The 25,623-nt window shown below is 36.0% G+C and overlaps 2 protein-coding genes across 3 annotated transcripts in view; one reads left to right on the top strand and one right to left on the bottom strand.

Moving 5' to 3' along the window:
- The first annotated feature begins 225 nt into the window (after nt 1-225).
- On the top strand, nt 226-11,544 carry LOC148702762 (phenylacetaldehyde reductase-like). Its single transcript, XM_089924959.1, has 6 exons — nt 226-585; nt 3,130-3,299; nt 7,332-7,523; nt 7,623-7,653; nt 8,599-8,782; nt 11,168-11,544. The coding sequence occupies exons 1-6, from the start codon at nt 468-470 to the stop codon at nt 11,331-11,333; spliced, it is 861 nt and encodes a 286-aa protein (XP_089781085.1). The 5' UTR covers nt 226-467; the 3' UTR covers nt 11,334-11,544.
- Nucleotides 11,545-22,598: 11,054 nt separating this feature from the next.
- The window catches only part of LOC103697495 (long chain acyl-CoA synthetase 6, peroxisomal-like), a 48,138-nt gene continuing 45,113 nt past the window's right edge, over nt 22,599-25,623 (bottom strand). For both annotated transcript variants that reach the window (XR_015968161.2, XM_039124663.3), the window contains 3 exons: nt 23,259-23,345; nt 23,090-23,176; nt 22,599-22,995 (listed from right to left, as the gene is read on the bottom strand). Coding sequence is in view for 1 of the 2 variants with exons in the window: in XM_039124663.3 (XP_038980591.3) it covers nt 22,897-22,995; nt 23,090-23,176; nt 23,259-23,345 (273 nt within the window). In the remaining variant the exon portion in view is untranslated. The remainder of the gene's footprint in view (nt 22,996-23,089; nt 23,177-23,258; nt 23,346-25,623) is intronic.

Raw genomic sequence — 25,623 nt, 5'->3', positions numbered from 1 at the left:
CATGCACTTGCCGTTCTGCCGCATATCGGTTTTCAAACAATTTTATGTTTTTATTTTTTAATAAAAATATAAAATTGCTTACGCCTCCGGCCTCCCTCTCAAGTGCGAATCGTAGAATGACGGCGCCAACCGTCTGTCGCAATTGCTTACGGTTCAGCTTTTGTAATTTATTTTTTCCCCATCGCTGTCGCAGAAAAAAAAAATCGCAGTATCATCGTGTACGATTGATCTTCATTCGCAACCTCGACCGTTGGTTGGCATCCATTACGGATGATAAAGAACACCGAACTTTTTCATTCACCGCGAGCACGAATCTCGAAGTGGCGGAACGTGACTATTCTTTCAACGGGCTGTCGGCAAGTGCTTGCGTTTCGCCGTCGATCCCCACCACTTGGCCTCTTTCTGTGGGAGCGGGAGCGGGAGCGGGAGCGGGAGCGAAATCGAGCGAGGAGAGAGCAGAAAGAAGGATGAGTGGGAGTGGGAAGATGGTGTCCGTGACCGGTGCGTCCGGGTACATCGCTTCCTGGCTCGTCAAGCTTCTCCTTCAGCGCGGATATACTGTGCGCGCCACTGTCCGGGATCTTGGTCCGTCTCTCTCTCTGTTATTTTGAGGACTAGTAGTCGTTATTTTGTAGCAATCGCTATCCCTCTTATCTTGTGTTCTCTTTAGGAGATACAGTTACGCACACGGTGTGTCATAGTTATGGTTATTATGCATCATCGCTGGCGGATTCACGTCCCTGTCTTGCTTGTTTAGATTCGTTTATAGCCCTTAAACCATGATATGGTTGGATGGATCTTGTACCTTGCGTTTAATAAACCCCAGATTAGAGGGGTTGTAATTGATTTTTTTTCAGTTTTCTTGACTTTGATTTGCATGAGTTTCTTTTATTCTTTTAATTTTGTTATATGTTTTCCATTAATCGTAGTCGGACACTTTCTGCTAACATTTTTTTGATTGTATTTTTGACTTGGATTTTTGTTGATGTTGTCTTGCCTTGTTCTTCCCATGTTATATAATACAGGGGTAGAAATAGAGTGGGAAGTTAGGGTTTCAGAGCATGAAACAGGATTAAAAGGCTTATAAGGAGCTCTGGTGCCTTTTATTTTAAAATGGTTACAACCTTTTAGGAATAGAGTCGTGATCATGTAGAGTTGTCTTCTTATCTTTTTTCTTCTTTTTTTTTTGAACGAATCATGCATCCGATGGTCAAGATCAAATTAGCCTAAATTGGAATCATGATTAGATTCCTGCCTGAGAGCTCTAAAGCATTGCTTAAAGAAAAATAAAGGATGCAGAACATGTAGGACTTTCTTTTTGCAATAATATTGTCTTTTATAAGACATTGTGATCCACTCATTTAGACTGGATGTTTGCTTATTTAATTGCAAGCTTGTTGTTTGTAGTTAGAAGAAAAAACATGAGAAATAGCTAGTGCAATGTTAAGTAAACTAACTTTGGTGGCAACATTAGTTGCTTAGAAAGGGGTTGAAAACGTCCAGAAGTGGGGCAGGAGTGGAGCGGGATAGGATTTTGAATCTGGTGTGCATTATGGAGAAGAAGATTTTTGCAAATTCTTTATATGTCTAATCTTTTGATAGAGGACCAGAAAACAACATGTAAGGTAATGCAACAGAGGAGCACTGGGACAGGATGATGCTATTCTCAGAAAATAACTCTTGTGATATTACAAACAAAGATTGACATTAACAGTCTGCCAAGCGGCATGTGGGAATTTAGTCCATAATGCACATTGCATTGAAGTTAACAAATTGCAAGGCATTCATAATTTGGTTACATATTGAATGTAGAGAAAAATATAAGAGAGGATATGGAGCATCAGTTAAGTAGATTACAGGGACTTTAAGTTCAAGTCTTAATTGGGATATGGAGCATTTTTTTTCAATAATTTGCTCTAGATGGCTGGATATCTTCTATTGAGGCAAATGGTCCAGATTCCTTTCTGTCATATAAGTGTAGAATGGAGATCTCACATAAGCAAAGCCATGCCTGGAAATTCATTGCAGAATTATTTTTCAAGAAATTTGGTCTCATAGAGAAGCATGGTGTGCTTCGTAGCTTTCTGTTGGTCAGACATCATGAGCTTTACTTCTGTTATTTCAACCATCTTGGTGCTATGCCTCGAGTGCAATGCTTCACTCTTATTCTATATAAGAATGTGACACCTGTAGCTATCCCCTTGGTCATCACTTATTATTCAACAAGTTCTCACTTCTCTAATGCATTCTATGTAAAACAATCATGCAATTTTTTTTTGGTTTTTCTTCTCTTATTTCATTTTTCACCGTCCTCCATAAATTGGGTTAGAAGTTCTCCTCAGTTATTTCATCAATGAAATCTCACCTTTTGTCACATTCAATCACGTCGAGGTTCACTTAAGTAACCAGCATCCACTCATCTTCCAATATATCAGTAACTACCGTCCATGAAATTGTCCATTATATATTTGGGGACTAGTATCCTATTTGCTGAGAAGAAGGAGACATAATCCTAATCATTTTTGTATTGGACAAACTTTTGAAAAATGTGACAGGATAGTAAATTATCTCTATTCAAATGTGTTTCACGGATCAAATTAAAATTGAGTGATTTACTATGAACTTTCAGCAGTACAAGTCTGAAGCCTACTTACAGCATCTGAATGATATTGGGCTTCTTGCAAGAGATATCCTCTATTTCAGTTTAGGCAGATTGAGGATGACGTTGATTTCATTAAAATTATAGTAAGTTTAAAGAAGCACTCCTGCTTTTCCCTGAAATGATAACACTTTTTGTTATGTGATGTTTCTTTCAGTCTTTCCTATAAATATGCATGTACCTGTCTGACGCATCGAGCATGAAATCCTAAGTTCTTGTTTTCTTTGTTTACTTCTTCTTGTTCTGTCACTTTTGGCTGAGCAATCTCTTTCTATTATTCTTATTTTAATGGATCATGGAGACAAAAGGCAATATTTTGATCATCATCTAATTCTTTTTGTCAAATTTTGTCATTGATCCACGTGAAGAATTCATGCCACCACTTATCATAGGACATATGTTAGACCTGAAATTTTGCTAAAAACTAATTTTGGTCTCTCATCTTATATTTTTTGGGTCATGTTTATTAGCTGATCCGAAGAAAACTGAGCATTTGCGTGCCTTGGAAGGAGCCAATGAGAGATTGCACTTGTTTAAAGCAAACTTGTTGGAAGAGGGCTCTTTTGATTCAGTGGTTGAGGGGTGTGAGGGTGTGTTTCATACAGCATCTCCTTTCTATCACGATGTCACAGATCCACAGGTTCATATTATTATCTCTGTTATAAAATAACATTGTTATTATTTTTTTCCCCATAGGTTTACATTTTTCAATAATGTACTGTTTATATTTGCTTCTAACTTATTAGTCTTACAGAACAAAAGTAGTATCATCATAATTTCATCATTTTTTTGTGCAATCTTTGCTGGTGTTGAGCTACTATTGGAGTGCATGCATTCTTTGTACTGAGTATGGAGATAGCAATCTAGTTAATAACAGTGTTTTGAGACCTGGCTTGATTAGCTGGGTCTGCCTGTTTGATTGGCCACCTGCTAGCCATGGTGGGCTAGGTTGAGTTAAACCCTGTATCTAGCTGAAATCCATTTGAACCCATGAACTGAGTAGCTCAACTGTTCAAACCACCAAATCAGCAACTTAATTTGACTCAGACTGGGCTGGGCTGTTTATCCTGAAACTCAATCTGCTGGCATCTCTCTTCTTCTTGGTTGGGGCAATGAGAACAAATCATCACCAACAGTTATACAGATCTGATGATCCTCTTCGCTATTCTTATGTTCTTTTGTTGAAGTTGTTGCACTGTAGAGGTTGAGGTGAGGGAAATAAGAGCTGGTTGAGGTAGCAAGACTGAAGGGATGGAGGCAGGGTCAAAAGTGAGTTGAGGCGGTAATCTCAGAGGGGAGATGAGGAGGTCATGGTGAAGGGTTGAAGTGGAAACATTGGAGTTTTACAGATGGGGCCAATAGGTTGTTGTAGCAGTGGTTTAGAGGGAGATCTGGTTGGCATCAAATGGTGAAAAGACAACATCTGAGCAGGTTAAGGTGGCACCAGAGGATTGGAGAGGATAGGTTCAAAGATGTGAAGGGCAGAGGGCTTGAATACTGCTTTCCTAAAGATAATCAAAAGATAGAAGTAAAACATGAAGCAAAATAATTCCTCGATGAGTTAAGGACAAGTATTCAAAATTTGGAAAAACATGGAACTTGGGAACCCTATATGTAAAGACATCTAAACTATCTGATACTCGATTTTCCTCAACCCAACTATGACCTTTATACTGCTAATCCAAAAATATTAAAGATCTAAAGCTTAACCATCCATGGACTTCTGAAACAACTCAAAAAAGAAAAGGGAAAAAGGTGCACTCCCTATTTGCTTGCATCTTTTTGTACAGAAACTCGTCCTAAGTTTAGGGCTACAGAATTTTTCATTTTTTATATTTTGATTGTTTATTTGAGCTTGAGATTTTTTGCATGTTTACAACCTAGATTCAATTCATGCACAAAATATTCACGCAATAAAATGAGGCTGGTCATATGGATTCATTGTGTGTGCTGACCTATGTCTATGCAAATCCACATTCTTCACTTGATGCTGCTTTCATATCTGGCCTTCGATTCAGTGGTTGAGGGGTGCGCGGGTGTTTTTCATACAGCATCTCCTTGCTATTTTAATGCCACAGATCCGCAGGTTCATATGGTTATCTATTATCTTATAACACTGTTATTATTTTTTTCAATAGGTTTACTTTTTTCACCAATATAAATTTTAATTGCTCCTATCTTGTTAATTTTATAGAACAAAAGCAGCATCATCATAATTTCATCATTTTTGGGGAAGTACTTGCTGGCAAATTTATTATCAGAGTGAATGCAATCTTTACGCTGACTATTGAGACAACAATCTAGTATAAGCACTTAATACAAGTGTTTTGAGACTTGGCTGGATCAGCCGGGTCTACTTGTTTGATCGACCACCTGCTACTTGTGGTGAGAAATAATGGGCAGTTTATTTTCTCTGATTGAACCTTTGTTCGACCATAGTTGAAGCTTTATTCAACCATAGTTGAACATGTGATCTTTGACCGCACCCAGAATGCCATAGTTGAATCTTTGTTCAACCATAGTTGAACATGTGATCTTTGATGGCACCCAGAATGGGCATCCAGGTCACCAGGTTCAAAGCACTACTTAGTAATACCAAATGTTCCTTAATATTATGGTTCGCATTACAGGTTTCGGTATTTGTATTGCTACCATCCTCGTAGAGTGTCAATATGGGTTAGTTGATGATATCAAACATAGTATGCTGCCGAGTAATTGTTTGCTATCTATACACTATGCTTGATACCGTGCAGTATGGCCGATAAGGCAAATCTTGCTTGACATGACATAGTTAATGGACGAAACATTCATTGTACAATATGCGCAACAGTTCCCCAACAATATCACAATATCAACATACGTAGGTACATTGAAAACTCTATATCCATGCTCTAGCCTTTGAAAAGTTGGATGCCACTAAGGTAGCTAAGCAATCCATACCTAATGACCTAAAAATAATGGTATTATATGTTAGCACTTATGTTTCACTTATTAGTTGTAAAGTTAACATAGTATTGTAAATCTTGACAATATTTTTAATCTTACAATGGTATTCAAGGTCTGCGGAACTGTTCCGGCCGTATCGATGGCGGGTCGGGGTGGTTCCGCCATTGAAATCGAGACGACTCGCCGGAGGGGAAGAAAGAAAAGAGGAAAAGAGAGAGAGAGAGAGAGTAGGAGAGAAAAGGAGAGGAAGAGGAGGGAAGAGAGAGGCCAGGGAGCCTCTGCACAGAGAAGGCGGCTAGCCCCGGCCTCTCTCTTCCCTCCTCTCCCTCTCCCTCCCTTCCCCGCTCTCTCTCTCTTTCCCTCTCTTGTTCTCCCTCTCCCCCGCCGTAGAAGATGTGTCGGTATGAGTCCAGCCAGGCATGGCACGACGCGGCCCCGTAACGACTCGTCTCGATGGATAACTGGTACGGCGCCCAGTACCGGTTTCATTGTCCTTAGTGGTACTCATATAGTATGTTTACCTTGTATGCCTTGATTCCTATTAAATGTTAGATTTTTAATAGTACAATATCTGAAAATATAAACTAATAGAATAAAAAATTTGACTGATTTTGTACTAAGTCACATGGGCATCTATGTCAGCTCTTAGGTATGGGCTTAAGCCTATTGTCTAGGATTGCCTCAACTGTGGACATGTTGCAAGATTACGTTGAAACTTCCAATTGAAGTTGATTGTACATGATACACTGGAGTACATAGCAGGTTCCATTAATACCTTTATGAGTATAAAATAATGAAGGAACCATCTTCTCAAAAGATGACAAGAGATCACATAAAAGGAAAAGTTTCCCTTGACGAAATACTACTTTCCTTAAGAGGCTTCAACAAAAGATAGAAGTATGACATGAAGAAAAATAATTCCTCGATGAGTTGGGGACAAGAAGTCACAAGACTTGGAGGACCACGTAACTAAGGAACACTATATGTGAATACATCTAAACTCTCTAGTACAATCCCAATTAGTAATTACTAATTCTTCCTCTACCCAACTATGATGAACAGACACTAAACTATTCTAAAAATACTAAAGAATCAAAAGTTAAACTATCCATGGACTTCTAAAACAACTCGAAAAAATAAATAAGGAAAAAACAGAGAAGAAAGATACACTCCTTGTTTGGTTGCATCTCTTCATTTACAAACCCATCCCAAGTTTTTGGCATGTGTTACACATTTTGTATTTTCTATACTTTTTATTATGTATTTGAGTCTTCATACTTTTTGCATGTTTGCAACATAGATTCGAATTTATGCACAACATTGTCAGGCAATAAAATGAGCCTTGTTATATGGATTCATTATCTGTACTAACCTATGTCTATGCAATTCCACATTCTTCACTTGATGCTCCTTTCATATATGGTCTCTTTTTCTCTGCTTGATAATAAAGATCTAGCAGATATTAACTTTTTGCCTGTATGCCGCAATGTTTGTCTTTCTAATTGAATATTTCATGCTGACTGCAACAAGTTTTCCTCTCTTTCGTACGTTGTGCTACAACATGGTAATATATTTGGGATTGGATAAAATTACCATACAGAATTTTCTTACCTTCTTTTCTTAGTTTCTGTCCCATGTGTCATGATGATATTCTTTATTTTTGCTGTCCCAAATGATGGCAAGTTATAACTTTTTTAACAGATTGGTCTTTCGATCTTGCTTTTAGGCTGAGTTAATTGACCCAGCAGTGAAGGGGACACTGAATGTTTTCGGTTCCTGCATTAAAACTCCTCCTGTTAAAAGGGTGGTCGTAACATCGTCCATGGCTGCTGTTGTATACAATGGAAGACCACGAACACCTGATGTCGTAGTTGATGCGACGTGGTTTTCTAGTGCAGAGTTCTGTGAGCAAGAAAAGGTATAAGCTGATAGATACTTCACGAGTGTCCACCCTATTTCCTTATAATACCCATCATCTTGTAGTGTCTATTTCTCTGTTTGAATCATACCCGGATAGAGACAACCTGGAAGTTGTATGATCAAATATGGTAACAACATGAATTCCCTAAGAACATATGCAAGCATGAAGAATAGCTAGCTAGTTCTTCAATTATTTTGTCCTTGTCCTTTTCACAATATTTTATGAAGAAATTTTTGATTTCTGTAGGATATTCATCAGAGAACTTAATTTTTTATGGTAGCAACTAACTTATGTTATTATAAAGACAATGTTTTATGGAAAACAACTTAAACTTAAATTTATAGAGATTTTTGTAAATTTCACTCTTTACTGACTATTGCCAACTTTGACTTTCCTCAACTTTGATCTAACATAATTATTTAAATTTTTGATATATATAGTTCCAAAAAATATGAAATTTTGTAGAAACTGAAGCTTTCTAGTAATACTAGTAATGTAGTGTGATAGTTTTCTCTATCGGATAAAAGAATAATGATGTGCAGTGTTTGTATCTGATAAATTGAAAAAACTTTATGGTCATGCTCCTCTATAATTTTATGATAAGCTAGAGGTTTGAGGTGCTATTTGTTCACGAGTACTGCAAGTAGTTTGTCAGTCTATTTCTTGAGTTGCAAGTAATAGAATATGCCTTTCTATGCAGTAGTTTTTGCAATGTAAGACAAATAGAACATTTCTCAACGCATGTATGTCATAGATAAAAGGAACAGGAGAAAGTAAATGGCAAGGTGAAGATCTAGTAGTTTTATCCAAAATGGGCCAAAATAAGTTGATAATTGTTTTGATGTCTGGTATCATTGCAGAAGGCCTGATTATGAAACATCTCCATTCTCCAGAGACATGGTCCATTCATACAGAATTTTGAACCATGCTTCTCGTTGAACTCTTTGATATACTTCACTTTAATGTTATAAGCATGCTCTATCCAATCTAGATTATTCTTTTCTACAAAATTTGTTTTGTTGATGAAGGGGGAGATTTAAAATCTAACAATTTCCTATTGAATCATTTGCAGGATCTACATATCCAAATTTAAGCTTTGGGTGGGTCCATGTCAAAGATGTTGCAATGGTACATATTCTGGCATTTGAGGTTCCCTCAGCAAGGGGAAGATATTGTTTAGTCGAAAGAGTTGCTCACTATTCGGAGATTGTGAAAATTTTACTTGAACAATATCCTCCTCTTAAACTGCCAGAAAAGTAAGTTACTGTCTTTATTTAAATGCTTAGTCATATGTTTTAGAAACCACACTGTTTTCAAGGAAAATAATTCTCTTGTTAATTGTTATTCTTTTTTTCCATTGCGATTCTGTCCTACATTCTCTCTCAATGTTTCTGTTTGCTTTTTTATGTTTTTGTCTGTTCAGTAGGTTTATATTTGTGAAAAATGTTTGTAACATCCAAGTCTTCAAACATATATTGCTGTTCTTGTATTATGACTGTATGTTCTAGAAAATGTTCTTGGATCATTTCCCATCTTCATCCAGAATCTAGAAATTCATTCCTTTCTCACCCTTCAAACATATATTCCTTTCTCATTGAGATTGCAAATTGTCTCTGCATATAACAATATACAGTTAATGGGATTAGTTGACATATTTGCTAACATCTTTTGACTAACAAAAGCATTCCTAATTTGTTCCTGAAATCTCATGCCTTTCAAATGTTTAAGTTTTAAATTCATTGACACAACCTCTTATTCTAATCTGCAATGGGTTAGCACTAACTACTTTATATAAAAAAAATTATTTTCCGTTTTACCACTTAATTGCTATGGCTAGCTCGCATAATTTCATAGAAATCTGACTCATTCACCATATGGTGGTCATTCGACGACCAAATTTGCCTTTTGTCATGATCATGTTAGTCAACTGATGATAGAGTTACATTCCATACCAAGTATTTAATTAAAGTTTTAGCTCAAACTGAAGAGATGTCAGATCATATCAAGACTTTGTATAATGGTTTTCATTTCTGTGAGAATTAGGACTTTACCCAAGTTGCTCTAGTTGCTTTATCATACCAAAGCACCATCAAGATAGTATAGACCCGTTTGAGCTTTATTCGAGCATATTTTGACTAAAATCACACAAGTTTCATCAGAAAAACCAAACCCTATTTTTGGGTAATAACATTATTTCATACTAAAAGACTGTGATTGTTGTCTATAATAATAAATGACTATATATGAGCATATTATTATTATTATTATTATTATTATTATTATTATTATTATTATTATTATTATTTATCTATATCACCTTGTCAAAATATTCATGTATGATTTCAAGAAGAAAATTATGATGCATGCTAATCTATGTTTTTGATCTCTCATTCGTTCTCCTAAAATTATTTATATATGTACCCTTTTTTTTGCTACTTTCTTTTTCTCCTTAGTTAAATTAAAAGGCATTAATTTTCTATTCTTTGGAAAATTTAAGCTGAAACTAGTCCAAAATGGATAAAAAGCTATAACAATTTGATCTATTCTTCTAATATGTGATTTTTAAGTGCAGCCAAACACAACGACTGCAAACACCATCCATCATTTCCCTTTTTCCACTTTATGCAGTATCTATTTGTTAGTGGTGGGGTTTTTAGGACGATTTGCTATCATCTATGAGTGATTTCTAGATCATTATTGTTTGTCCTTGCTTTTATGTAATCTATCTATCTCTATCTTTCACAGCGTGTATATATATTCTCTCTCTACCACCTTCTTGGTACTATCTTATTTGTCTTGAGTACCGAAGAGACTACTTTGTGCTTGATGCTCCATTGGAAAAGGCCTTGTGCTTGTCTCTTCTTGTGAGCTTATTGGACCTCATGAGCTTTGTCCAAGATTTTCTTAAGTTCAAACTTGGCTTTTTCTCATTTAATCTTTAGCCATCCATGTCTCCCAAGTCCCAAGAAGCTTGGGCTAGGAAAACATAGATGTAATAAGTAGTAGCTCCAACCATAACAATTAAACTACATATGTTGCTTTCTCTTCTTTTACATTACGCCTCGCCAATGCCCTAAGTATCTTGGACCTTCTTGGCTTGTTTTTTATGGTTGTCTATAATGTCAGTTTGAAGCTTTTCTCCTTACAAATATAAATAACCATCAATTTGGCAGCCTTTCTTGTGTGGTCAAATCCAAATCTCAATTGAACATCCTATTCTTTAGCTCAAGTTTGCTATTCCTTTGCTCAATCTGTAGCATCACTGTGATTTCTCCATTGAACGAAAACCTTGTTATCTAATTGATGGAAAAGATTACCATGTGCCTATGATTAAATGTATGCCATGTTATGCATCAACTATAATTTATTAGATTAACTGATGAATGTGTTCTGTTAGGTTTCATGCTTGATTACTTTTTCTTAATGATGTCCATATCTTTTGAAATTACCAAACAAGTGCTGAAGTATTTTTTCAGAGCACACATATATTTGGTACTAACCTCTACTTTGCTTTCTCTATCAACTTGCTCTCCCTTTTTCCTACTCGGTCAAAGGTTTAAGGCTGCTTTTTCATTAATCATTTCGATTACTAGTTCTTGAAGAGTTTAAGTTTTTAACAAGTTACCCTTCAATTACTACAGGTGTGCGGATGACAAGCCGTTTCTGCCAATATATCAGGTCTCTAAGGAAAAGGAAAAAAGCTTAGGTATTGACTATATTCCTTTAGAGACAAGCATCAAGGAGACTGTCGAAAGCTTGAAGGAGAAGGGATTTGTTAGTTTTTCAAAATTGGCAATTGCAAAATAGAATTCACCCCAATTAGTTGGGACAATGCTTGATGGTATTATGAAGACAGTGAGGTACTGCTGTTTGGGAGTATTTAAAACTATTGAGGATATCCTTAAGCTCCACCAAAATATGAGAACTTTCAACTTTGTTTTATGCAATTGTACAACCTTTGGCTTGTTTGTTACAGAGACATTTTCTAGTAGTTATAAAAGTCTACAGTGTTTGAGTACGTTTCATGCCTAATAGTGGTGTTTTGCTAGCCATTTAGTCCTAAGAAATAGTAGCATTGAATTCCTCTTGACTTTCCTATACTTCTTTGGGTTGAAAGATTGTCATTCCTTGCTTTCTCTCTTCAATGCAAAGGTTTCTGAGACAATACTATCCCATTAAGAGTGTCATAGTTATTGTTATTAACTATTATAATGAATATATTGTTGTTAATAGCAACAAGTAACAACATTATTTGACAAAATAACTGTTTGTATGTTATGGTACTATTTTTTGTATACATCTCACTATATTTTTATTGAAATATGATAACAAGGAAAAGATCAAGTAAAAGCTTTTAATATCAATTATGTATTCAATGTTATGGTGTAATAAGGGCCATTATTTGAATGCTTGTCAGATATATTGTGCAAGATAAGTTTGGAAATCCTAAATAATTAGAATGGTTGTTCTGTCCTTCATAATCATTCTTAGATGAGAAAAATGTATAAGAAATCTTAACCATACAATATTGGGTACAGAAGTTCTTGTTCTATTTTAGCTCACCTATGAAATGAATACATAAATGGAACATTAGGAAGGGGGGCATTGATTATACTGCCCCTTGTAAATATATGATCTTGTGGTAATCATGATTCTAATGGCCATGGAGATTTCCACCCGAAAAAATGAGATACTAAAGTCTCCTTGCCAACATTTGTTTTTGTGTTAACGGTAGATTTTTATTTTGCTTTTTCTTCCATATTAAAAAATATATATTACAAACTGAAGTATGTGCACATGAAGTCTTTTGTTTTTGACATGTCATTGAATTTAATTAAATTTTAACATCTAGTAACTTATAAAACTTTTAGCATACACTTTTACATCATTTAGACTATTTTGGTTTGGAATTGTGAAATGCTGAAAAAAATCCCTTGATCTAAGTAGGTTAGTTGTTGAATAAACTTGGATGGTCAGAATGGATTCTAAGCGGTTTAATGCGCCGATCCGTATTCATGATTGTAATAGAAATGTTTATATTTAATGTAGTTGTGGTGTGCCCTTGTTTTAATCTTTAGTATTAATAAGGCATGTTATAAGCATGTGTCATAATCTTTGGTTAGCTCAAGCTTTGTGTGGACTCTTTTTTATGACCTATTTTGGTTGAGATGCTATATGCTAATAAGATTCGGATGAAATTTTCACTAAATAGAACATCTTATTGCTATATAGTGATCATGAATTTATCTATATCTTGTAAATGTGTATCTGTATCAAGAATTATTTATTCATGAACAAAGCTAAGAAGATTAAGGAATGCATGTGGCTTGAGATGTTGGTCATCTCCTAGCATCAATTCTTAATGAGAGCAAAGCTAGTAAGTAGGGATTTTTCAAGTTGAGCAATGAAAAAACACTTGCTTCAAAGTCACATAATCCTATAGCCTAAAAAGTATTTTTCATTCTCATGTCAACAATATATGCAAGGGAAAAATATTTGATTGAATTAATGCACATCTAAGACTTTTTTTGGTAAAATAAGATACATTTAAGCTAGCATTGGATAATTGAAAGGTCTAGAATATATTTGACCTGATTACTTGTTTTTTGAACATGTAGAGACTTTTGCCATATTAAATCAAGAAATAAATAACTGAAGAAGTTGGATGTTTGATTAATTCTTGTCATTCATGATCACTTTGAACTCATTGTATTGCAGTCATCGAAGTTTGAAATATAATATTGCTCTAGAGATAATATTAAACAAGAGAAACATAGACAAGCTACCCAAATTTAGTTTTGTTTCAAAAATTAACCACTTGAGCAAGGATTGCTACATTCATGCTAGACAACCTACCTTATTCCACAAATATTTTGGTAATTGAAAGACTCTTTATAAAGACTATGGTTCAGGATCCTGATACTACATATCATAAAGCTCTCCCTCCTGCTCTCTCTCTCTTGTCACTCTTCACTTGCACACCTTTTCCACTACTTCTTCTACTATTTTTTTCCATATTTTGTATACTCTGCAAAGCATTGATTTCGGCCAATTGAAGAAGTTGATCAGGTCAAGGATTTCACGTGCTCTTGCTAAGCAAGGGATGAGTTGATAGAGCAGGAGATTAATTGTATCTTAGAAATATTAGAGATATTTACCCTCTATGAGTGGGCAATGCCGAGCACGTCTTCGGATTTAGATTACCCTATTTTCTAATTTGTTACTTATATAAGTTATTTTTCTTTGTTTTTATTCACAATTATTTTTGGTTGCACAAATTCTTGATTCTTTGATTTATTAATACTTACCTCCAGCATCCAGTCCCCCTTTCTCCCCTTCTCATGGAAAAGAGAGCTATTGTCCCACTTAATCCACTTCCCCCAGTCATTTTGGGAGAGAAATAAGGGGCTGGCACTGACTGAGATGGGGAAGGCCCAGCTAAGTGCTCGCCCCATCTCCTTCTCACATCGTGCGAGAGAGTTGCAAGGGGCCCTCTGGCCCCTTTATCTTACGTAAAGAGAGAGGGGTTAATTCCTTTGGAGTGGCCTTCCCACTCAATCCTCAAGCAATGGGGTTAATTCCCCTGGTGTGGGCCTAAACTTGTTTAGAGACCAATACTCCCCAAATTGATTTGTCCGCATCACATATGAAGGTTAATGCTCAATTATAATGGATTCGTATCATATACAAAAGCCACCAAATTTCTCTCATGGCCTATAAAGCCGATTCTTCTCATCTAAAAGTCTAATTAGGTCACTGAACTACCTCCGCGATCTTCGAGAGAAATCAGCGAATCTGGATCTATGCATGCAACTAAAGTTTCCGCCAAAGTGCATGCATGATTTTTGGAATAAGCCAAATCAAACATGGGGCATATGGAACCACATCGGTAGGCTAGGTTTCGAATGCTTCTAAAAGGGCGCTTGGTATATTGTTAATCAACACTTGATTAATTGGACCTATTATATCACACATAAACCTGACGTCTAAGGCCATAAATCACCTGGAAAAATAGTGTTCCAACATATCCCTAAGATAGGAAGTGAGATGAAAACCCTTCGTGTAATAGCATATCGATTTGCAATTTTATTCCTCCAACGTAAAATCAATAACTAATATCAATCCTTAGGAAAATTAATATGATGCCGCCGAACCCATAATCGACAAGCATCCATGAGGCCAACGAATTTTGTAGACACCAGAGAAACTATTTCTCCAGAAGTATTTGCAAAATTATAATATATACATTTATTTTATAAAAATAAATAAATTATTATTGGAGCACTTTTGGCAAATCACCAGTGGATTTATTCATTGTTTAGTTTAATCTTTGCTAAAAATAAGTTACTCTCCTGATATGGGCAGTGGGCTCTTTGTTGGCCATCTCACATGACCTCAACACAAATTTGGTACACCTAATAAGCCACTATTTATAAACTTGCAACTTGGTCTGAGCAGTCCAACTATTTATAAGTCATGCTATACCCTTTAAGTCAGAAAACACGCGAAGGTTATATTTCATGATTTGAACATCATCACTCTTGATAATGTAGTTTTAATTGGATAAGTTCTCAAACCAGCTCGTTATGTGATGCGTCACAGCCAAGTTTTGATATACTCTCTGCTCTGATAGCTGAGAAAAGGTTGCTAACATTTTGTGGTCATCTCTCACCATTGCTAGCCATAAAAATGAAGTCTTCCAACTTCCTCTTTAGCCGTGACAATTTTAAGGAACAAAAAATTAGGGTTGTAGCTCTAAATCTCTTACATTATTCCCATGGATCATAAAATAATTAATACCACATTTATATCACATGATACTAAAATTATCAAAAATATATATGTATAAAATAATAAAAAAAACTTTATTAATGCCTTAAAAACATATCTCATGCATAATACATGATTTTGTTAGGGCACTGATTCCAACACCAGATTCTTTTAATAAAATAATTTGGAAATGTGATGATCTTATTCTTCCCTCGACGAGGGTGATGGTAAAAGTAGCCAGAATTAATTTTCAAAATTATGAGGACGGATTTTATTTTGTTCGCCATAGACTCGAGAGACTATTCCATGCTATTTATCAATAAATTATACAAATAAGTCAGTCTTTTTTTTTTCCTTCTCCTCTTTTTTTTTTTTTGGGGGGGGGGGGGGGGTAATGCATTAGCCTAGCCACAGGATATAAGTGGGACAATAGTTAAAGGCTGTTGAGTTGAATGTGATTTGTTTCGAATTAGATTTATGATTTACGTATATGAATATTTGAAAGATATAAATTTTAATGAATTTTTGTTTTGAAACGAAATTGATTATATCTTTATACTGATTCATTGTAATTTGTATTTACATTTTATGTTATTACATGAATTATCTAGTCAACATATTCCTTACTTACTAGCCTATCAACTTATTATATAATTTTTTAATATTTTACATATTCAATGGAAGAGCGACTAGCAGAACTTTAGCACAGATTATCTTAAATTAGAGTTTATTTAAATTGATGCGCTACCTTAGAATGTTAGAATTGTGAGACATTCAAATTTGAATTAGTTATTGAAATAAAGTTGCATATTATCATTAAAGTTTTTCTGTTGTATGTTTATAATATCGTGATGAGATGCTTTTTATACTCATATGGAGAGTTTTCTATGAGTATGCGGTAGTTGCCGCAACCCTTGGCTCGCGATCTCGGATCGGGGGCATGACAATTAATATAGTATTAGAGCATAAGTGGATAAATTATAAGTTATAGAATCTGACATAATATGAGTGTAAGTGGGTAGACACTAGAAACATTGGAATATTTATTTGTAATGATTATGATATAAGTTATTCTTATAACTGATAATTAACTGATAAGCTTATTAAGGGTTGCTGCTATCTGATAGACATAGGTTAGGTTGCCTCTACATTGGATGAAAAGGATTGTTCAAGGTGTTGCCAAAGAGGCATCAAACCAACAAGATGGTAGTACTCGCTCGCAAGTTGGTAGCACTCCTCAGCAGGAGGGAGTCATCAATCCTACTAGAAATGCTCAGACAGGACAGCAAGAACCAAGCTTAGCCCAATAATGTAGACCTTAGTTGGTATGATGCAAATAGAATAGCAGATGCAATAGCAGTTGCTCCAACAACAATAAATGCAACTGCATCATGCACAACAATGACAAGCATAAGGGGAGCAGCAGGAGCAACACAATAACATAGCAGAGTTCAAGAAGCTGACCCCTCCAGCTTTCAAAGGGACCACAAAACCTTTAGAAGCTGAAAATTGGCTTACAGAGATGGAGAAAGCATTTGTCGTTTCAAGATGCCATGATGAGGAGGAGATTCTTTATGCATCATATATGTTGCAAGGTGAGACATTCAACTGGTGGCGGATGCTGAAACATAAATATAAGCAAAATAGGGAGCCACTCACTTGGGAAAGATTTTGAGGAGTTATTTTTTGATAAGTATTTCCTTCAAAGTGTGAGAACGCAAAAAGAGTAGGAGTTTATTCATCTAAAATAAGGAAATATGACCATCGTAGAATATTAAGCTAAATTTATGGAGATGGTCAAATTTGTTCTAAGGTTAGTCGAGAATAAGTTAGATCGAGTACATAATTTTGAGATAGGACTGAAGACTGACATTAGAAAACAAATGGTACCTTATGAGTTGGCTACCTATGCAGCTGTGGTGGACAAAGCATTAACAATTGAAAGGGAAGTCAACAAAGCTCATGCGGAGAGAGAAAGAATCAAAAAAAGGAATAGGTCAAACGAATCTCAAGAACAGAGTAATAGAAACACTGGGATTCAAACAAGAGATCAACAAGTGATAATTCTAGGCCGACGGATGGCATCAAGGGTTCTAGATGTGGTAAAGCTCATGCTGACAAGGATTGCCATTGGATCACTGGTGCTTGCTTTAGATGTGGTAACATAAGTCATAAAATTGCTTCATTTATGCAAAGAAACGAGGATCAGTCTGTCAAGATAGCTGAACAAAATAAGGATGGAAGTCAGAAGCCCCGAACCAAAGGAAGGGTTTATGCTCTTACACAACAAAATGCACAAACTATTGATGTGATAGTGATAGGTACTAATCTAATGCCAGTATTTATTCCTATGTACTGTTTGATACGAGTATTACTCATACCCACTGCTTTTGTTAGAAGACTTATTATGTTGTTAGAATAGATTAAGTGGCCGCATAACATTTCCTTAATTACTATCAAAAGAAGAATATTAACATTCAAATTTCTAAAGCGTTTACAAGAATTAATACCATGTACTAATAAGTAGGTAATTTTAGAAAACGTAGACTTGACACAGGTATATTGTGAGTTAGCATCAAAGTCGCGCAGCGGAAGCATGATGAAATGAATTATTTTGAAACTCGTCAGATAAGTTAATTTTGATTTGAGAAATATTATGACTTGATTCGGAAGAAGTATCCTCTACTCTTAAACTATAGGTAAGAAAATTTTGAGGACGAATTTTTTTAAAAGAGGGGAGAATGTGAAACCTAGTGAACTAGGCTCGGTCCACTTGACCTAAACAAAAAAAAAATTCGGCACGTACCGCGCACGTGCTTGGACGGAAGAGACTCCCAATAAAAGTCTACTTTTTCTCCAAGAAGGTCGGACATAATCCAACTCCGGGTTGGATTCCGATCGCGGCCGAGTTCTATATAAACACCTCCCCACCTCTCTTGGTCCTCCACTAACAATCATCAAGCTCCCTTCTCTTTATTTGCTCCCTTTGAAATCGAGGCCGGAGAGCTCGCCAAAGCCAACGTAAGGACCCGACCTTCTTTCCCTTTGTCCTTTCTTTCTTCTACGGCCTCAAACCACCGCTGCAAGCGAAGAAATTTGTCGTAAATCACCCGAGCTCTACTTCCCTTATTTTTTGGTTTGTTCTCCTTTTTCGAACCATCTCTATCGCTGAAGCCCTCAACTCGTCACCCATGTTGGTCCTTGGTTGGAGCCAGACCTCTAGCTGTTGGCCAGCAGGCTAGGATTTCAGTACAATCGAGCCAGGAATCATCCTTCTCAGCCCTGTTTTTGGGTTGAATTCGGCCGGCCACCGCCATCGGCTACTCTCCGCTACCTCCACCCCCGCCGGCTATTGCCTCGTCGGACCACCATGGCCAACCTCTGTCCACTTCCTTCCTCCCCTGTTTACCAAGAAAGAAAGAAAGAAAGAAAGAAAGAAAAAGAGAAGAAGAGGAGGAAAGATAGAGCCCATCCCTCTTTTTCTCTCTCTATTTTTTTTCTCTTTCTCTCTCTAGAGTTGATTGAACCCCATAAGTACGACTCTTAGTGATTTTTAGATCGACCTAGATAAAAGGTCCTGATCCAAGATTGTCGGATAGTGTGCCAACCCCCATCATGGTCCTTGTCAAATCCTGTAAGATTTAATCACCCCTGATCTCTGTTGAACCATCTATACCCTAATCTAAGCATGATTCAATGAAATCACTTTGATTGAACCGACCGGCATTTTTATTCTTAAATTAATCATGATTAAATTTTGTAACTTTAGATATTAAGTTTTGAAGAAAGATTCAGGATTAGTTGGATTGCCTGCTCGTTATTCATGCAAGATAAGTAATAATCTGCTTTTTCTTTTTTTTATATATAATATTATTTTTACATCAAAAAAATTGCTAGTCAATTTATATGTAATTTATGAATTTTATGAGATGGTGTTTCGAATGAAAAATAGATATGTAATTCGGAGTAATATTTTCTGAACTATTGTTATATTGATTGGATTATAATATGTACATGTTATTTTGGAAAAGAACTTTCATGTGTCAGATTTGAACTCTCAGTTTAACTATGTTCTGGACCCTGCCAATTGGGGGTTATTTACTGGCACTTCGATTATTATTGAACTCATTGATTTTGTTTCTGACTCTACCACAAACTATAAGTACGATATTATGGCCTACTCCACAGGATATAAATGCAGTATTCTGGCCACTCCGCAAAATATAAATGCGGTTCTATTTCTAGCCTAGTCATAGGGGATAAGTGTGGCCATAATTAAAGGCTGTTAAGTTGAATGTGATTTATTTCGAATCATATTTATAATTTACGTACATGAATATTTGAAAGATATAGATTTTAATGAATTTGTGTTTTGAAACGAAATTGATTATGTCTTTATATTGATTCATTATAATTTGTATTTATATTTTATATTATTATATGAATTGTTTAGTTAAAGTATTCATAAGTTACTAGGTTGTCTAGCTCATTATATATTTTTTTATTATTTTTACAGATCCAAAATGCTAGCATGATTGGAGTTCAATATGGAAGAATGACTAGCAGAACTTTAGCATAGATTATCTTAGATTAAAATTTATTTAAATTAATGTATTACCTTAAAATGTTGTTAGAATTGTGAGACATTTAAATTTTGAGTTAGTTATTGAAATAAAGTTGCATATTATCATTAAGATTATTCTGGTGCATATTTATGATATTATGATGAGATATCTTGCATACTCATAAGGAGAGTTTCCTATGAATATGCGGCAGTTGCCACGATCTCTCGCTCCGGCCGTGGCGTTAGGCAGAAAGCCGATGATTTCGACGAGGCCCCTGGAATACGCTCTTTGGCTTGATGCTCTTGAACTAGCCGAACGAGACCTATGCTTTCTTCTTTGTCTCCGAGGATGAGGATCAAGATCAAGTGTGTTCGAGCCCACATAGAAGAACTTACTGTACTGCTCTCCCTGTGGCCTGGATTCGAAATTTCTCTGGCTTAGCAAGATGGCCAGAAATCATCCCTCGCCTGATAACAGATGTTGACAACAAAATCTTTCTCAGACCAGCTATATGTACTCCAGTTTACTCGAAGTATCCCAATGGTGTAAGGCTAGTAGGTGATCAACGGAGACTAGTGCTTTTGCTGCTGTCTCTGCCACAGCAGCCCCTGCTGGTTCGTTTGGATGCCAAAAAGGGGGGTAGCGGGAAAGAAATTCATGGTTGAATGAGTTAAGGAATGAAAGGGAGAGGTGCATCAGGCAAAAGCTAAAAAAGGGGCTTTATTTAAGGTCAGTTTCATCCGCTTAAGCTAAAGCTTTTGTAAAGGAAGTTCACGACTGGGAGTTTATGATAAGCGTGAATTCCTTCTTTCAATGGGTCTTTTCCGGTTAGCTCTCTACTTTCATAAATCCTATTCTCGATGGGAAAGCTTTACCTTCACGATAGAAGGAATGGTTCGGCGAATAGGGGACTGGGGAAAGGTCGAGAACGAAGTGCCACTGCCACCAAAGAATCTGTTTTTGCTTCGTAGAATCCTCGCGCTTTAAGGGCAGGAGGTCGTAGATCAAACTCCTTTTTTAGTTTGACTCGGGCCTGTGTGCAGCTGGATCTCTCTCGTCCCTTAAAGAGGTGCCTTGAACTGGAATGGGCTAACGAGAGTGGAAAAAAAAATATCCGATCTAACATACTCCCTTTCTCACAAAGCAAAAACAGATTCTTTGGTGGCACGACATATCGAAATAGACAGGTGATCCTGCACGCCTAACCTCACATAGAGCGTAAATCGGCCACATTAAGATTACCATCTGGGGAAGTTTGTTTGATATCCAAAAACTGCTTAGCAATAGTCAGACAAGTGGGTATTCGAACCCGCCCGTCTTCCAAATCAAGAAAAATAGGCTCGTTGTTGGATTAGTATGCCCCCTCGGCCTTTCCTTCTGCCAAAAGTACTCTCCTCTTCCTGTATCTCTTCTCCTGACCCCAAAGGAGTAACCAGGCTCCTTTTACGTACCTTTATTTATACCTATAACGGGACACCACTATTGGAGAGAAGCTCTAACCACGGTTTCGAAGCTTCGGCTTGACCGCCTGCTCAATCAAAACCGGGGCTTTCTGCAGTCAGTTCTCATTCACCTTGCCTGCCGATGAAGAAAAGGAAAGCAGGTCAATTTCATCGGGTTATTTCCAGTCTAGTCTAGAATCAACACCAAACGAAGCTTCTGCTCAAACCGTAGCTGGAAATGCTATTCGTGTAGAATAGCCATAGAAAAAGAAAAACATGAATCCGGGGGCTTTCATCATCACGTTGGCATTCTAAACTAGAATGCTAGTAGATCTCGAATCGGAGCGTGATATATATATATATATATATATATATATATATATATATATATATATATATATATATATATATATATATATCTATATATATATATATATATATATATATATATATATATATATATGAATTGCTTACCTTGTACTTAGATACAAGGATAAAAATCATGCACACTCTCTTGTATGTATGTGTCATTGCACAAAAATAAATCCTACATCTTCCCCGCAAAATCAATAACTAGAGCGAGTTTTTTTTATGTAAATTAACTTTTCATGATAAAGGAAATAATAGCCAGTTTCCTCGGAAAAAAAAAGAGCTGTTACCTGACCATTTCAGTCCTAGACTGATTCTATTTGGGTACCATTGCTACGGTCATGCAATATGCACGGCCTGAAGGAAAGTGAAATGGTAATTTAAAAAAAATAAAATAAAGATATCAATATTTGTAAGCGATGGTTGAAGGCAGACTAATGACATGCAAAGGGTTGGTTGCATGCGCACGTAGAGAGTTCTGTTTTTTTTTTTTTTAAACCCCTTCCTGTCTACTGAGTGCCTTGTTCGCCCCTCTACAGTCTACTGTCACACTACTACTTATGACCATAAACAATTATGATCATTATGATTGTCATGCACAAGAGATCAATCCCTTCCTATTACGCAGCCAACATTCAACATTAGTGATGCATGAGGTCAATGGAATGGAATAATAGATCTAGCATTACCTTCAATTGATGTATACATTAAGGAGCATCAAGAAAAGTATATATATATATGTTTATAAGAAGCAAAAATATATATTTCAAATAATATTGTTAGTTTAAAATGAGATGCGCCTATAAGCAGCTCAGGGACTTCCATAACATAATATAGAAATATAAAGTACTACAGGGTTCATGAATAATAACATGTTTTTCGTAGAAGTGCAGATAATGAAGCTAGTTGGACAGGAAATACATAAGTTAGTAACAATAATTTATTTAGTTATTTCATATATATCAGTCATGTGGCATGGCAAAATGACGCAAATGGAGTATCATTACAAGATTTGCTCCTCACATTTTTCTTTTAATAAAACAAATTATATGTCCCCAGTCCCCACCGTAAATAGGTAGCCACTATAACAACTGAAACTTCATATTATCCCCCATTTCATCTATGATTTGTTGTGGGCAGAACCATTGCGCTCCCTATGATACATAGTAAGGATTTATTTGTTTTTGATTGATTTTATTCTCTCATCAGCTTCTTGTAAACAAGTCACGATTGTTTGTTTGGAGATGGATCAGATATAGATAACTCGGCATACATATCTGCAATTGCCTTCGCGAAATAAGCCTTTGCTTGAGGTCTCTTGATCTGGGAACAGATAAAAATTTAGATTGCAGTAAATCTTCTTTCGACTATGATATCTATATCTTATATGGAGAAAATTAAGGTTGGAGGGACATACCTTGAATGTTGGAGTCAGAAGACCATTGTCCAAAGTGAATGGTTCTAATGTCAAAGTAACAGCTTTGACAAATTCAAAACCTCTTAGCTGTCACAGGTGGAGAATAAAATGTCAAGCCCACTAACACCGGGGAGAGGCAGGCTATGTAAAGTATGGGATATTGAGTTACCTTAGCTTGCCCTCCAACAGCATTCATCTCAGCAAGGACAGCAGCCCTCGCTCTTGGATCGGCACATAGTTGTCTTAGATCTTCATACTGCAAAGAATATATAAAATAGCTATTTATAATGCTCATAGGCACAGACAATAAAAATGTGTATTCCAAAACAGTCCAGGGATGATGTGTGCACGTGGGAAAGTCATTTGCAATTCTTAAATCAAAATCTGTGTTTATCTTTTGACACAGTGAAACACATGGAATTATGATCTTCTAGAAGGAAACTGATAGTCACTGGTGGTATGGACAAATTCTTCAATAAGAAAGAGAAAATTGCTATTGGCTTGCTGATCTATCAGCTTAGATTTCAAATATTATGTGAAGGAACAAGAATTAATTAAGATGCATAGTTGCATATGCAAGAGGTTTCTTCATTGTCATCTAGAAAGCCTTCCCATCATTAAGAGATTGCCCGTGAAGCCACCACGAAACAATTGAGCAGATTTATATGACTGTTTGCTAAAACTAATGTCAACCCTCTAAAATCGGTACCTAGAAACTAAGAGTTCAATCAGAAGGTAAGAAAACCTAACAAAAGTACGAATCAACCAGGGAGAAATGTGTCAAAAATTTCCAATACTTGCAGTTTTCTAGATTAAGAGGGAGGAAGACAAGGCCTAATATAGGGAATGGTCTTCATCTCTAATGTGTAAATTATAGGAAAAATATCCAAATCCAAAAAAAAAAAAACAATCTGAAATACAAAGTAAAAAAAAAAAAAATGCCAACAGTTAGTAATGGCTTTGCAATTAAACAATAACACAAGATAAAATGGAATGTTGATGTAATGACCATTACTGGGTCCCAATCTGCATGAGTCCAGGTCATAAATGGAACCCCTATCCTTTAATTACAAAGTGAGAGAAGTATAAAGCAGACTCATCCATATAATCCACAATTTTGTTCAACAAGTTGCCCATAACAATGATATCATGTAGAGAATTGGATATTGTCACTCTCTGTCCAAAACATGCAGGGCATCATCCTAGACATACTATCAAAGTTTCTTTATAAGCCTATCACCTTGCCACAAATGTTGCCTTTCACCCTTTTCCTCAAGGCCTACAACTAGGTCCACCTCCATTATATGCCCCCTTAGTTTTCTTGTATTTGTCCACATCCAAAAAAGTTGAATTCAATTTTGTGCTTGAATGTTTCAAAGAATATATTCTCCACACAATTACCATCGCTTCCTGTCTTTCAGTGGTCCTTGGATAAAGTTGTAATCGTTAGTTTTCCATGGAAATGATCATCTGACCTTCCATCATTGGGGCATCTACATGAACATATTAACATGAAATTCATCATAAACGTTTCTATGTGGAATATTCAATTTTGACTCTTCTTTATTCAGATGAGAGTAATTTTCTCAATGCCACTTTGATGCACAGCTATATGCATTTTAATATCTTTATTTTGTTTCAAATAGCTGTTGCTTGAGATTAAGTAGAAGCATGCTCAATTGACAAGCGAAAATGGCAAGCTTAGCACACTATAACATCAAAGAACTTATCTTACTAAAAAGAGCATCCTGATGCTTAAGACTCCCACAATTGTAGGGTTTGGGGAGGGTCAGATGAACACATCCTTACCCTTGAATGCGGAGAGGCAGTTTTTGTGAGTCGAGCCCATGACATGCAGATCACAATAGAGCAACCTCATCGTTGTGCCAAGGCTCGCTCTCTAAAAAGAATTGATCCTATTGCATTCTAAAATTTTAATCTTTAACAAAAAGCACCTTAAATGTAGCTTTTGTATTATTCATGAGTCTATCTGTGTGTTCTGAGTTGGGTGACACTACATCAGCACATGCTAGCAAGTAAAAACACAAATACCGTGTACATGAAAGTTCCTGAATAAAAATTGATGAACAGTTTCTCTCTTGATCATTTATAGATCATTTCTATTCTATTTACAAGTCTCATCACCTCATCAATTATGGATGACATACCAGGTAATTCATACAAATAATCTCCAAATAACCATGGATTATCTGTTAATGGTTCAATCAATGACTTCTTGGCATGGGAGATCTGAAAATTAAGATCCCTTAGTTTCATTTTGTTTTTATATAGTAGGTATATGACCATACCCACACAACCATACTATTCTTCCTCCATCAATTCTTTCAATGAATCCCAAGACCTATATCTCATATATTAATATAATTATAAGTTGAAGAAACCTAGTATTAAAAGTTTGACTATTTTGGATTGGTTGAAATAGATAGAAATTGATGTAGCATGAGAAAAATGTGTGTGTGTGTGTGTGTGAGAGAGAGAGAGAGAGAGAGAGAGAGTTGATCTATATATTGATG

This window comes from Phoenix dactylifera, chromosome 8, assembly GCF_051530095.1.
Source record: "Phoenix dactylifera cultivar Ajwa chromosome 8, Ajwa_hap1_PhDact_Kaust_v1.1, whole genome shotgun sequence".
In the NCBI taxonomy this organism is placed as follows: Eukaryota; Viridiplantae; Streptophyta; class Magnoliopsida; order Arecales; family Arecaceae; genus Phoenix; species Phoenix dactylifera.
This window is presented reverse-complemented; position numbering and strand designations above follow the sequence as displayed.

Excerpts from the sequence above, each read along its gene's own strand:
- LOC148702762 (XM_089924959.1), top strand. The coding sequence starts at position 468 with ATGAGTGGGAGTGGGAAGATGGTGTCCGTGACCGGTGCGTCCGGGTAC. Across the intron at positions 3,300-7,331 it reads ACGATGTCACAGATCCACAG|GCTGAGTTAATTGACCCAGC; the intron begins GTTCATATTATT and ends TCTTGCTTTTAG. Across the intron at positions 8,783-11,167 it reads CCTCTTAAACTGCCAGAAAA|GTGTGCGGATGACAAGCCGT; the intron begins GTAAGTTACTGT and ends CAATTACTACAG.